Below are 14,006 nucleotides of genomic sequence, written 5' to 3' on the forward strand. Positions count from 1 at the left end.
TTATCACGTAGTGAAATTTCAAATACAAATACATTTAGCTCCGGAAATCTGTGTAATTTCCGCCGGAATTAAGATAATTAGAATTACAAAAACATCCTTTCTTTTTAAAAAAAATGGTAAGAAAAGAAAACCATATTTTTCTTACTACGAATCTATTTGATAATCCATACAGTTTTATATAAATCTTTGAATTTATATTAAAATATGGAAAAGTAATTTTTACAAAATATAATACCATCAATAATTCATCAATAATTCATAAAATAATAATACAATTAATGTTGGAGCAGTCATCCTGCCGAGTCGCCGACCCGCCCCGCTTCTAAAAATAAATAATACCAATTTTAATCTTGAGTCGACGCTTTTTTATTATTTGTTTATCGACTCATACAATGTTGTGCTACCGACGTTAAAAAAATTGTTTTTTCGTTAAAAAGCGTGAAGTTTCGTGAACTAGGGACATATTACAATGTATTTTTTATTTAAAAATTTTATAAAGTGTCTTAATATTATATTTATGTTTTTTTCCGCGTATATTTGGCAAAAAAAACGCGTTAAATTACAATATTTGTAAATAGCTAACTCCTATTAGTAATAGTATTAGTTATGTAAGGTTTTATTGTACAATTTTCCATTCATTATTTTGCATTAATTTTTTCAGTGCTTCTTTTCCTTTAGTAAATGCATTATAATTTTCTTTAATATCAAAAATTAATAAATTATTGAAATTTTGAATTATTTTGAAAGCAATATTTAAGGAGTTAGTGTTCTTAATAGTGGAACGTATGTATAAATTCTTTTTAAATTAAAGCTTTGAAAAGATTCTTCTGTTACTTCTTCATTATTTTGTTTTAATCCTATATATTCTTCAACATCCACATTTTCAGTATTAGATTCATTGAATTGCCAATTATTAAAGTGATTCACTATCATTATTATCTGTAATAATGTTTATTAAATTTGTCAATTTAAATAAGTATTAGGGTGCTATCAGATATTATTTAGGGGGAGAGGGGTAACTATGGAATTATATATATAATATATTTTAGAATAAGCTCTTATATTAAAGTGACCCTATGAAAAGTCTTTATACTTAAAATATACTTAAAATTTTATTAAAATATACTTAAAATAAGTATCAATTTTAATTCGTGATATACTTATAATATACCTAAAATGTGCCTAAAATACTCTTAAAATATACTTTTAATGTACTTAAGTACTTAAATTATACTTCAAACATACTTAAACTAAAAATTTAAGTACAATATAAGTGTATTTTTTACATATTTAAAATATTCTTAAAATATGCTTAAATTAAAATTTAAGTACAATATAAGTGTATTTTTTATATTCTTGAAATATACTTAAATTGAATTTTTAAGCACATTTTAAGAATATTTTAAACATGTAAAAAATACACTTATATTGTATTTAAATTCTAGTTTAAGCATATTTTAAATATAATTTAAGTACTTGGGCAAAAAAACAAGTACATTAAAAATATATTTTAAGAGTATTTTAGGCATATTTTAGGAATATTATAAGTATATTGCAAATTAAAATTGATACTTATTTTAAGTATATTTTAAGTTTCATAGGGTGATATTAGGTAATATCTGACAGTAGTACAGTAGTACCCTAACATTTACCTAGATTTTTTCTTTAAAATATTGAATTTCTTCTTGTATTGGTAATTTAATTTCAGGTAGATAACTAGATGCATTACCTTATATTAAAAAATCAAGACATTGGCAAGTAGCTTTTTCCTGCTGGATATACATATATGGTATATATTAAAATTAAACATTCTTTTTTCAGAACAATTTCTTACTTTATCAGAGAAATATACTAAAGTAATATTAGCATCTGCAAAACACATTTTCAAAAGATAATTCATCTTGCAACTAAATATAAATCCATATTATAGATAGATGTATAAAATCAATATTTTTTATTTAAGAGTAATATTATTATCCAACTTCTAATATTTTTTTTTATTTTTAAAGTTATTTGATAATGGTTTAGAAGTGAATTTTGATTTTGGCTTTTCTTTATTAGAAGTTATAAATGTAAATATTAGCTGTAAAGTTAACTGATATAATTGTTTTAATTCTTTGGATTTATTTAATTTATCTTGAATTTCCTAGTTTTTACAATTAACAGATATAATTTAACAACAAAAAATAAGTTTTAAAGAAATATATATCTTATTATTTTCAATATTTTCTTTGAAAAATATTAATACTAATTCTTTTTTTGTTTTTTTTTAGGAAATAATTTTAAAGATAAGAATATAAGTACTATAAAAAGTACTTCTTAAAAAATATTAATAAAAAATATAAATATTAAACAATATTATTAAAATTTCTTTTTATATTTTTTTTAAAAAAAATAATTTTAAAGATGATTACTAAAATATAAATATTAAGGAGAATTTTAAAAAATTTTTAATTTCTATATTTTTTAAAAATGGACTTTAAAGATAACTTGAAAAGTAAAAGAATAAGTTATTTTACTATTTTAGAAAATGTTCAGTTACTAATTATTTATTTATTTATTTTATAAATACATCTAAAAAGAAATTATTTGTTAAAGTTGAATCAACTAAAACTATATTTATATTATAAATAATAACAAATAATAAAAATAAAAGAATTATAATTATAATTAATTTTAATTGAATAAATAAATAGATATAATTAGATAAAAATTAAATTATTAATTGTATTTTTACTATTTTATATTAAAATTTTAATAAAATTAATTATTTTATATGATATAAAAAAATAGTGTAATAATTAACATTAGTTACCATATTTTGCAATATATAAACACCTCTTTTTTACATTTAATTCCAGCTAAGATTCTTATAATTCTGGCCAAAAATACTTATTTTTAAGAAATACTTATTAACAGTATTTATTATATTATTTTATTTTATATTACTTTGATTGTTTGATAATTACTTTTATAAAATAATATAATTTAGTATTGATTAATATTAATAGTATAAATCAATATGCAGTTTCATATTTTTTAAATTTTCTAATTATGTAATCAGTACTATAGTAATAGAATGAATATATTATTTACCTTTAAATTACAATATTAGATTTTAAACTTAAAGCTTATTTTTAAATACTCCTATTTATTTTTATTAAGTTAAAATTAGAGTTTTTTGGCATTTAGTAATTTAATTTTAATGAAATTTTTTTATTTTATAGTTTTTATTAAACTTTACAAATTAAAAAAAGTTCATTAAAATTGAATTACTAAATGCTTGAGAAAATTGCAAAAAATGATTTTTTTAATTTTAGTAAAAAAGATAATTTTTACTAAAAATGTTTTATAACTTATATTTTTTTTTTAGAATTTTATTTTAAATATATAAAATTATATTGGCTTTAAATTTTGCTATTAATAATTGGATTTTAATGATCTTAAATTTGTTAGATTTATCTTATTGAAATGAATATTTTAATATATATTTCATTACTATATTAAGTACAATATTGACCAAAATATTTTATTTAAAATTTTTGTTATAGAATCTGAAAACTCTAATAAAAATTAGAAAAGTTGGTTTAAGCTAAAATTACTTTTTAGAGTTAATGGAGTTGCTTAATGTTTGAAATGTTTGGGCTTGAGCGCTATACTTAATTTACAGTTCAATCATATAATCATATGCTCAAACCTTTTTTAATGGTTATATGCAAGTATTCAAATCACATGATATTTTAAAATTGAAATGCCACATAGTTGAGATTTTGGTCTGCATTATGGCCTGACTGTATACTATATACAGTAAAATTCATTGTTAAATTTCTATATTTTTTATTTTTATCTATTTTATTTATTTATTTCTTTTTTTTTAAAAAAAATATATATAATCTCTATAAAATATTATGAAATCTATCTCGCATGTAAGATAACTAAATCACGGCCTGCATCGTTATTGTATAAAATAATGAAATAAACTAAAAGAAAATAAAAGAAACCTATGAAACTATAATATTACTGTAATAAAGAGAAATAGAAATAATCTCAAACATAAGATCCAGGATAACGAAAATAAAATAAAATAAAATAAAAAATATACTCTCCATATATCCACTTATGATTCTGGTAATGTTCTGTAGCAATATGGAACAAAAACTTAAACCGTCCCTTCTAAAATAACCTATGTCTTACCTTTAACCTCTAATGGATTTCACCATTGGCCGTAAATTTTCAAACGTATTCGACGCAGTTAAAGAGAAGATCTAGTCTTGCAATTAAAAATGCGTCTATGAATTTGAAGATTAATTATTTTTGCATAATTTATCTCTCTTTTCCCGTTGATGGTTTCCCTTTTTTTTTTGTTTTTAAATATTCTTTTTTTTTGGGTATAAAACAAATGGACATAGTTCACCACATATAAATTTGTGATTTTCTGAATGTATTCACAGGACACCCCACAACCTCACCGTTATTATTACCAAGCAATGTACCAAGGAGTACTTTCCAATAGTCGACTTGATAGGTAGATTCAGCACTTAATTTGACTCCAAATTGGAACCATTAATTTCCACTTTATCCGATTTTCGCTTCTGTTCTGTCGTCGTCATGTCATCTTTATCTATAACTTTGTCCGTTTTTCGCTTCTTATTAGGCTGATCTGTCGCTGTGTCCACTTTATCTGTAACTTTATCCGTTTTTCGCTTCTTTATGGGTTGTTCTGTTGTTGTCGTGTTTGATTTGGCCTATTAATAGCCGTAATAATCAACAAGCGATCATAAATTCAGCTGTAAAGAAATAATAAATCACAAAAATGAATTTTCTATTATCACCTTCCCACCGGGTTTTGTACGCTTGAGCTTCGTAGGTCTTTGTTCGCCTTCTTCGAACACTTCCTGAGGTAGCTGAGTACTAGAAATTAAAAAATTCCAATTGTATAATCTGTAAATTATTTGAAGAGACTTAATAATAGTATCACATACCATTTTACATTCTTCACTGTTATATTCATGTATCTTTCGTCAAATTTATCCCAACTTTTAACCAATTTAGTAAATTCTGATATAGGCCATGAAAGATTTAGCTGTCGATGTGCTGTAGTTGATCCAACTAATTATCGGTTAAATTTAAATGTTTTGGATAATTGTTAAAATCTGACTATATAAATAATTAATTCCCGGGAAACAAATCTTAAACTGTATTAACCTGCACGTGGTTCAACAAGCAATCCGATATAAAAAGTTGTGGTATAAATTGTGTTGCTACCATTTTCATTCCCACTTTTCGAAGAATCCGTACCGCTTTTCTCACTGATAGGTTTTAAATTATAAATTCCATGTGAAACATCATTCGCTTCTTGTTCTGTTGCACAATGATGAACTTTATCAAACCCCTTTACAAATGGATGCGCTAAATATAAGTTATCCACGCCTTCCAGTTTTGATATCAAATGACGAATCCTCGATTCGACCATTCCAGACCTAATAAATTGTAATGTTAATGAAGTCATTAGAAGTAAAAAAAGCAAAGTATAATGAAATTGATCATAACGCAAACCATTTCAATTGTCTCGTCGCGGAATCGGATGATGTTATAATTTGAAGATAATGTCGATATCTGGAAAAAAAATCATGTTTAGAAAAGAGATCTGACCATTTGCCAGTTCCAATCATAACTTTATCTGCTATTTCAGCCGCTATAAGTATTATAAAAGTGAGTCTATAAAAATATATCCATAATAAATAATAAATGACAAAAGTAAGTATGATTGCAAATATTCAAAACCTCGTTTGAATTCTTCTTCGATTATTTTTTTGGTAGATTGAGTCACATTATGTGTTGCGCACATCGAAGGATATGCAGGAGTGATAATAGGCATGAGATGATATCTATCTCCGTGATATATCTATGAAAATAAACAGTAAATTAATTGTTTAGTTACATTATGATAACCACATGCAATTATTTACATACCTTCGGATTCCAAACTCTAACTTGAAGAGGACCATCCTCGATCGGTTTTAGTAATACCGGTTGTGGCCAATTCCTGATAATAATCATATGAGTTCGGAATAATTACAATAATTCAAATAAAATAAAATAATCCACACCATTGATACATAATTCTGAAAAATCGGGAAACGATTGCACCTGCAATCGCATTCGGATATAATTGACAAATTCTTGCTACTAGCATTGCCCAAGCAACCCCACCAAAAAAGCCCATTACGTTTGAATAAATCGCACGTCCTATAAAATATAATTTAATTTATAACGAACACACATTCATTTATTAGAATAATAAATAGAAATGCGCCGCCTTACTATGTGCCCACAGTTTGATGCACCGCAGTGACGTTCTAAAAGCGGGTATACTGGGCACCAGACGTAGTATTTCATCCGTCACACGCGACCCTATTGCAAATAATATAATTTAACTTGAGATCTATTATATCATTAATACAACAAAAAATATTCACCGTTAAGACTTCTTATGCATGTCTCATCCAAATTTTTTAAAAGCAAATTCTCTCTAAGCTCAAGATCATCAGGAACTTTAGGAACATTCAATTTTGCAAAAACAAGATCTATCTGTGTATTACGAAATAAATGTATTTTAGTGGCGATTAAAGTTAAATCATTTAATGAACCATTTAAAGTTACTCACAGGAATATCTTGAAATTTCATCTTGATTACTGGTACATATGCATCAGTAACACTCTAAAAAGCGATGTGGATCAATAAATATAATTAATAATTGGTCAAATGAGACGCATACTTACAGTTAATTCCGTAACTTCATTCAGAGAATTAAGTGAATCATGCATGTCACTAAAAAAGTCTTCCCGAGCAACATGTCTTGGAACTACACATAACGTATCAATATCCGCACCTATAAAATATTTTATTAAGTAAAAATTTCCACAAAAAAAAAATTAATAATATACATACCTGCACCGTGAACACCCAATCTGTAAGAACCAAAAGTAAATATTTTCCCGCCAGCTTCCCTTGCATCAGCGTCAGGCAACTGTCTCTTTTTACTTGTTCGATAAACAAATTCTTTAACTAATTTGTCAAGCTTTCCAAGTACAACTTCTCTAAAAAGGATGTAAATATGTTTATTATTGTTAGTTAAGTCAAGAATAATATTGAACTAAAGCTTACCGACGACGACTTTCATCTTCACTTTCAAAAGTTCCTTGTGCGGTAAGCTCTTGTACTAATAAATCTGTAACCTCAATTTCTCTCTGAGTTGGATAGTTTAAAGCAATTGGTGGAGTAACACCAAGGTGTTTCGGACTAATTAAAAAAAAATTTAGTATTTTAACAGGGTGAACTTGTAAAAATAATACTTTAACCCAAATATTAAATCTATTCATTAATCACTTTAAAATTTTACGTGCTTAACGATACAAACAGAATTTCCTAGGAAATTGCTTACCCATTTGGTAGATCAGACATAACTAAAAAATAAAAGTTAAATCTTCACATATAAGTATATAATATATAAAAAAAATTTAAACCGATGAGAGGCTTTAATATTGAGTTTGCTATTTAATGGAACTTATTTATTAATTTTGGCCGCCATTAAAATTACATAAAGTGCTAGTGTCATATACGATCTGCCACATACACTGTAAATAATCTGCATTACGCCATAACTAATCTTTGATAATTTAGCGTTAATAATGAGCTACTTTCCATTTAGCAAGTATTTCAATTCTTATCTGGATAAAGAGCAATGTGTTTACTTTCAAAAGACTTTAATTTATGCATATGTAGAAGAAGAAACAACTTCAGTTATTGCAGAGTATTATTCCACTGAAAAGATTGGAAGTGTGAATAAGTTAGGAGTTTCGCAAATTCAACTTCCTGAAAGTATGACTTTTTAGTCATTACTCTTATTTCGTTTTATCTAAAGTTAAATAAGAGAAGCTTCGAAGATTTAAATATACTACCTATTTACGAAAAAAAATTTATATTTAGAATTTCGATATCCTCAATTAGTTTCTTTTAATGTGACGAGCAATATTGAATTAGCAATGTAAATATACATGATTCTTGATTGTATGATTCAAAATTCTTTGATTTAATTTTATGTCTCTTTAATAAAAGCCTCGCTCCATACTTACTTTTATGTGATTCAACGAAATCTGAGTTTAATTTATGGCAATTAGGAGACTATGAGAAAACATGGAATATCAATTTAAAAGATATAGTTCTTGATGCTTCATTTTGTGGTAAGTTTTGATATTCATCATCTTTGTTCAATTTTCCTTTGATTAAAGATTATCTTTAACGCCCGAATAGGTGTTGTTATTATGGATGGACCTATGATTGCGTTTATTTATCAGAATGCTTCGGTATCAGAAGAAACTTTTGAAGAAAAAAACACTTATATTGTATTATGGAGACCATTGTCGCAGAAAAATGTGCTATGCACATTAACTTTATTGGCATATAATATTCAGGGATTTTGGCTGCCTCATCAACAAGCTGTTAATGACGTCGATGGACCTTATATATTCGTTAACATAATATATCGACCTATATATGAATCATGCGTTACAATGCGCAATTTCTTTGAAAATTATTCTTCTCCAATACCTTTTTTTATTTCTATGATACCTGAATATTATACAAGGAATATCACCTGTTTGCTAAAAACTAATAACTTATGGAACAATGAGGAAATTATATGGATAGGAACTGCTCGAGGAAATATTATATGCATTAAAAATGCTGATGAAATTGGAAATGTAAAACCAATATGGTGCACTGACGTTGCATATATTCCTTTGAAGATGTAAGATTTTATGTAAGTCTTTCTATCAAAATCCGTGGTGGTTTTTTATGACACAGATTAATTTTTTAGGGAAGAAGTTCAGCTAGACAAAAGAATTGAAGATATAGAATCTGTGTTGATTATTCGTTTGGAAAACGGTTTGATTATTTTGAATTCCCAAAATGGCAAAATATTGCGAGGTAACGGTTTTTGATCGAAATAACTTTTGTTATACTAAATTTAATCAAATTCAAAAATTATAGAACTCCCAAATGAAATTACTTTACTTTTTGGTGATTTCTATCAATGTGGATATCAACGTATCATGCAAGTACCTTACAGATTAAATGGCAGATTAACTACATTCAATGAGATTCTCATCAATAATATTAATGAAAAAAACGTCGTTTCAAATCTAGGTTCTACTTTATACTCAAATTATATTTATAGCTTAATGAATAGTGAAATTTCTAATATTTTTGTTATTTGTTCTTAGAAGGCAATATTCCTCATTTGAGCTCTCTTCTCGATTCTTTATCAACTAGAATTTATGATGGAACAGCACTGATACGAAAAAATGAAGAAATGGTAGATGAAATTTATATTTTTTATTATCTATGTTATATTTTTACTTATATTTATTCAAATTTACAGATTAATCATAAATATAACCTTTTAAACCACAGTGATTCCCTTCTTCAGACATTTTCCTGTTTAATTGGTTCATATTATTCGAAGCGAGTAAAGCTTACTAAAACAGTATTACGTCATAATAAGCATACTGAAGGATTTATATCGCTTATACCTGGTGCACGAATTCTTACAAAGAATTTGAGCGAAAAGATTTATTCTAACCAAACGGATAAGGATAAACAATCTTGTATCGAGGTTATCGAAGCCAAGACAAGTATTGGAAAATACAATCATACCGAAAATATTTTAATAGAAATTTCGGTGCGAAATAAGAGTTTGTGAGTATTTTTGTTATATAGTATATGCATATATTCATATATTTTTGTTAGAAAATTTTTATTGATTCCCTTGTTAATTTTAATTAGCCAAGATTTATATGCTGTTCATTTAGTTGTATATTTTAAGAATACTTTCGGTCTTTTTTCATCAATGATAAAATCAAATTCCTCCTATATCAACTTGTTGCATGTAGGGGAAACTAAGACAATTTTCTCTATGACGTGTTTGCCACTTGACCTCGTTTCGGATTATTTAGAATTCAGCGCATTCATATTGTACTGTCAAATCGATGAAATTCATGCTTCTAATCTCTATAAATTTTATGACGAAATGATTTGGGAAACGCTATGTATTAAGAATATCAAGAAAGCTAGAATTATGAATCAAGGTGTGGTTCGATTTTATGTTTAGGTGACTCGAATATTTTATCTAATTTTACATTTATTTTACTATTATATTAGATATTGATCATTTGCTTCCTTCTATGGCATATTTGATTTTTACAACTACAAATTCTATGGATCAAGAATGGAGCGTATCTTTGCTACCATTTTTGTTAGAACAATATCTTTGTATTTCAAAGAGGGATTCTGAAGATAACTTTTCTAAAGATTATAGATCTTTAGATGGTTCGAGTTGGATAAAAATATTTCGATCTTACAAATGCTTAGTAAACGTAAATCAATTTTCACGTGTCACTAAACAAATAATGGCGGTATGTGGGCAGAATGACAGATCTTTGATTAAAATGCTATTAAAATTATTAAAAGAATTGCATGAAGATATCCTTTTACACAAACTGTATTGATATTTGCCAGATATTCATTTTTATCTTTAACTTTTTTTTTTAATTAATACGTCACTCAGTTTCCATATCTTTGCCGTTATTCACTTCAACACAAGCTTTAGATAGTTTAAATGATGTTTTATATATTTTGGAGCATTTAATCACAAAAAGATCATCGAATTTTAAATGCGAGGGAAGAATAAATGAACTATCTGTAAAACTGCGACGTGAACTATGTATAAAGATAACTATTTTATTATGTAATTTATAGATATTACTGATGTTATCGACCTAATAAAAAGGATTCACACGATCGATCTTTTAAAACAAAAGATTCAAACCAGATTTGCGAAGTCAAGTGAAAATACTCTTTAAAAATTTTTGATTTTCAAGTATAATAATAACCTTGATAATATGTAAAATTATAGCTTATAGGCTTATATAAAGAATTAGATGATCTTCTACAATATTTTCATTCCTTTCCTAGATATAGATTTTTTTTGATATACCAATTTTCAAGACGTTTTCCTTTTTAATGGCTGGTAGGTACCACTTGAGTGACTAGATATTAACTATTTTACACCAATCAGAAGCTGCAGTATATGTTCAATATAAAATTGAAAATAAATTCTATTAAATTTTTTCCTTAAAATCTTTGCTGAAATGTGCAAATTCTTGTGTCAAATTAACAAATCTTTGCTGATACTTTGCAGCTAAAATTCATCAATCATCTAATTATATCTCTAATTTTATTTTATAAAATCTTAAAGTCAGACTGGACTGCAATTTAATTTTTTCAAGTCAAATTGGACAAAAACTTGAAACTTTTAAAGTTGAAAAAAACTACAATTTAAAAACTTGTAAATTAGACCAGATCGACCTATATTAGTCCAGTTTAATCTGGTTTGATCCCTTAATAATACTATTTTAAATTCAGGTAATATATTTTCATTCACATCATTTATAATTACAGTCAACTTCCTTTATAGTTACTTTTAGTATAGTCACATTCTACTATATAGTCACACCAGTTGAATGTTCAAAACACTTTATTATTAAATCTATCCTATATAGTCACAATCTATCTATAGTCACTATTACACTTATCCTCAAAAATCTTATATTAAAAAGAACTGTTTATAATCACAATTATATAAAAAATATATTAAATAACTTGGCATCTAATAATCGTACAAAGTCACAAAGATGGACCATAGCTTGTTAGAATCGTCTCATTAAGATGAATCAAATGGTGGCAGTTTTATTCTTTTACAATCACTGGCTGATAAGTTATTCAACAAAATGTTAAACATCAGCATTATAATATTTTTTCATTTACATTTACTGCGCTATTTAACATTTTATTAAATTGCTCAGTACCTAATGATTATAAAAAGACAATTAATAGCTCGTTGGAATCACCTCATCAAGATGAATCGAATGGTGGTAAGCTTATCTCTCTGTGATCAATATTGACAGAGTTACTACTTATATTAAATGCATTTAATACTTTTTTAAACTAAATCTTTTCTTATTAATGTAAGTTAAAAAGTAAAGAAAATTCAGATGTTTAATATGGAAAAAATTAGTAGCAATAACATTAATAAAATAGATAAACTTATTAAATATATTATATACATTCTATTTTATAACTCTTGTTGATGAAAAATAAAAAGTTGCAAACAGACACACAGGTCGAAAAGTGAAAAATCAGGCACCAATCGGTTACCAATCAGGTAGCTGATTGGTGACTGATTGGTAACCGATTGGTGTCTGATTGATGCCTGATTTTTCACTTTTCGACCTGTGACAGTTAAGAAGATTAAATGGAAAAATCAATTGTAAATAATATTACAATATAAAATAATGCCACAAATTATATAATAAGAATAAAATAGGGATATAATACATATTTGTATAACAATTATAATTTTTAAAAAATTTTTAATTATAAATTTTATTTTAGATTTCCTATAATTTATCTTATAAGTAAATAATGTTTTTATATATTTTAGAATGTAAAATTCTAAATAATATTATACAAGGACCCCGGATATCTAATATAAAGGTCATAATGGACTTTTGGCCAAAAACACCCCTTTTTGCTGAAACTCAAAAAATCGTTTTTTGTAAATATCTCAGCATCCAGTAATTCAATTTTAATGAACTTTTTTTTATTTTGTAGCCCTCATTTAGCTCTACAATTTAAAAAAAAGTTCATCAAAATTGGACCACTGGATGCTGAGATATTTACAAAAAACGATTTTTTAAGCCCCTGAAAAATGGGCCAATCTGCCGAAAGTGTGACTTATGACCTGTTTTGGAGATATCCGGGGTCCTATTATACAATTCAAAAAGGCAATTTTATTTTTATCAAAAATGAAAAAATGCATTAACTTAAGTTTTCAAAAATTATTTAATTTTAACCAAAATTAAAAAATCATATAGCATTGGTAATGATTACTACTAATAAAAAATAGTAAACTCATTTTATATAATTAATCAAATTTTTTCAAAAATGGTTTTATTTTTCAGGTTAATTAGAATCATATTGTATCATAAATCAATTTATATAGAATACTAAATTAAATTAATAAATAGTAAAGAAAAATTCAAAAATTAGTATTATTATAATTTTTTTATAAATAATATACAGTCGTTCCCTTCTATAGTCACCCTCTATATAATCACTCCTCCACTTTAGTCATACTATCATTTAGTCCCAACCTTTTTAAATAGAAAATACCCTCTTTATAATCACAGATATATTATAAAATATAATCACACCAGTTATAAGGCCCGATATTATAGTAGATATAAGAAATTCGCCCCTTATATAATCACAGTAAAAATTTCCCCCCTATATAATCACTATAATCACATGTTAAATGATATTGTGCAACTATGATGATCCATAAATAAAACGCGTCTATAACGCGCAGTTTGTGCATTTTGCGCAGTTCTTGCATTTTACGCAGTTTTGTTTATTTTACTTATATAAAAATGCCACCAATCTAACTAAAAAGAACTCGTACTGCTATTAGTTTTGATATTAAGAGAGAAATCTGTGAGATGCCAACTTTTATCTTTAAAATAAATTTAAAATAATTCGTTTAATATATGTAGATGTTTAGGAATCATCAATTATATTATTAATATAAAATTTTGTAAGTTTGATAAAATCTGATATAAAAAAATTTATTAAATACCTGTAAATGCAAGCTACACGAATGAAATTATATTCATTTGAAAGAGAAAATTGAGGTCTATCTAATAAGCCTAAAATCGAATGAATTGAATCACTGGATTGTGAATAATTACGTCTAATATATTTATTTTTAATTTTTAAATTTGATTTGACTTTGATCGTTAATTACGCCTCATCCAGTGATCCAATTTTCCTGATCTTTGATTCTTACGATAGAGCAAATTCTCAGCTTTCAAATGAATGTAAAATG

The 14,006-nt window shown here is 25.9% G+C and overlaps 2 protein-coding genes across 2 annotated transcripts; one reads left to right on the forward strand and one right to left on the reverse strand.

The window, feature by feature from the left end:
- Window positions 1–3,843: 3,843 nt before the first annotated feature.
- On the reverse strand, window positions 3,844–7,465 carry OCT59_018203 (uncharacterized protein; the record flags this gene model as incomplete). Its single annotated transcript, XM_066148601.1, has 16 exons — window positions 3,844–4,745; window positions 4,833–4,911; window positions 4,983–5,109; window positions 5,206–5,309; window positions 5,391–5,480; window positions 5,557–5,695; window positions 5,785–5,905; window positions 5,974–6,046; window positions 6,111–6,249; window positions 6,325–6,414; window positions 6,480–6,591; window positions 6,668–6,721; window positions 6,784–6,893; window positions 6,953–7,101; window positions 7,169–7,303; window positions 7,446–7,465. 16 exons carry the CDS (start codon window positions 7,463–7,465, stop codon window positions 4,539–4,541), a joined length of 1,749 nt encoding a protein of 582 aa, XP_066004514.1. The 3' UTR covers window positions 3,844–4,538.
- A 227-nt stretch (window positions 7,466–7,692) lies between these two features.
- On the forward strand, window positions 7,693–10,405 carry OCT59_018204 (uncharacterized protein; the record flags this gene model as incomplete). Its single annotated transcript, XM_066148602.1, has 11 exons — window positions 7,693–7,882; window positions 7,991–8,048; window positions 8,120–8,244; window positions 8,315–8,810; window positions 8,880–8,989; window positions 9,053–9,208; window positions 9,286–9,377; window positions 9,444–9,760; window positions 9,848–10,149; window positions 10,223–10,296; window positions 10,388–10,405. 11 exons carry the CDS (start codon window positions 7,693–7,695, stop codon window positions 10,403–10,405), a joined length of 1,938 nt encoding a protein of 645 aa, XP_066004515.1.
- Window positions 10,406–14,006: the final 3,601 nt, after the last annotated feature.

This window comes from Rhizophagus irregularis, chromosome 27 (genome assembly GCF_026210795.1).
Source record: "Rhizophagus irregularis chromosome 27, complete sequence".
In the NCBI taxonomy this organism is placed as follows: domain Eukaryota; kingdom Fungi; phylum Glomeromycota; class Glomeromycetes; order Glomerales; family Glomeraceae; genus Rhizophagus; species Rhizophagus irregularis.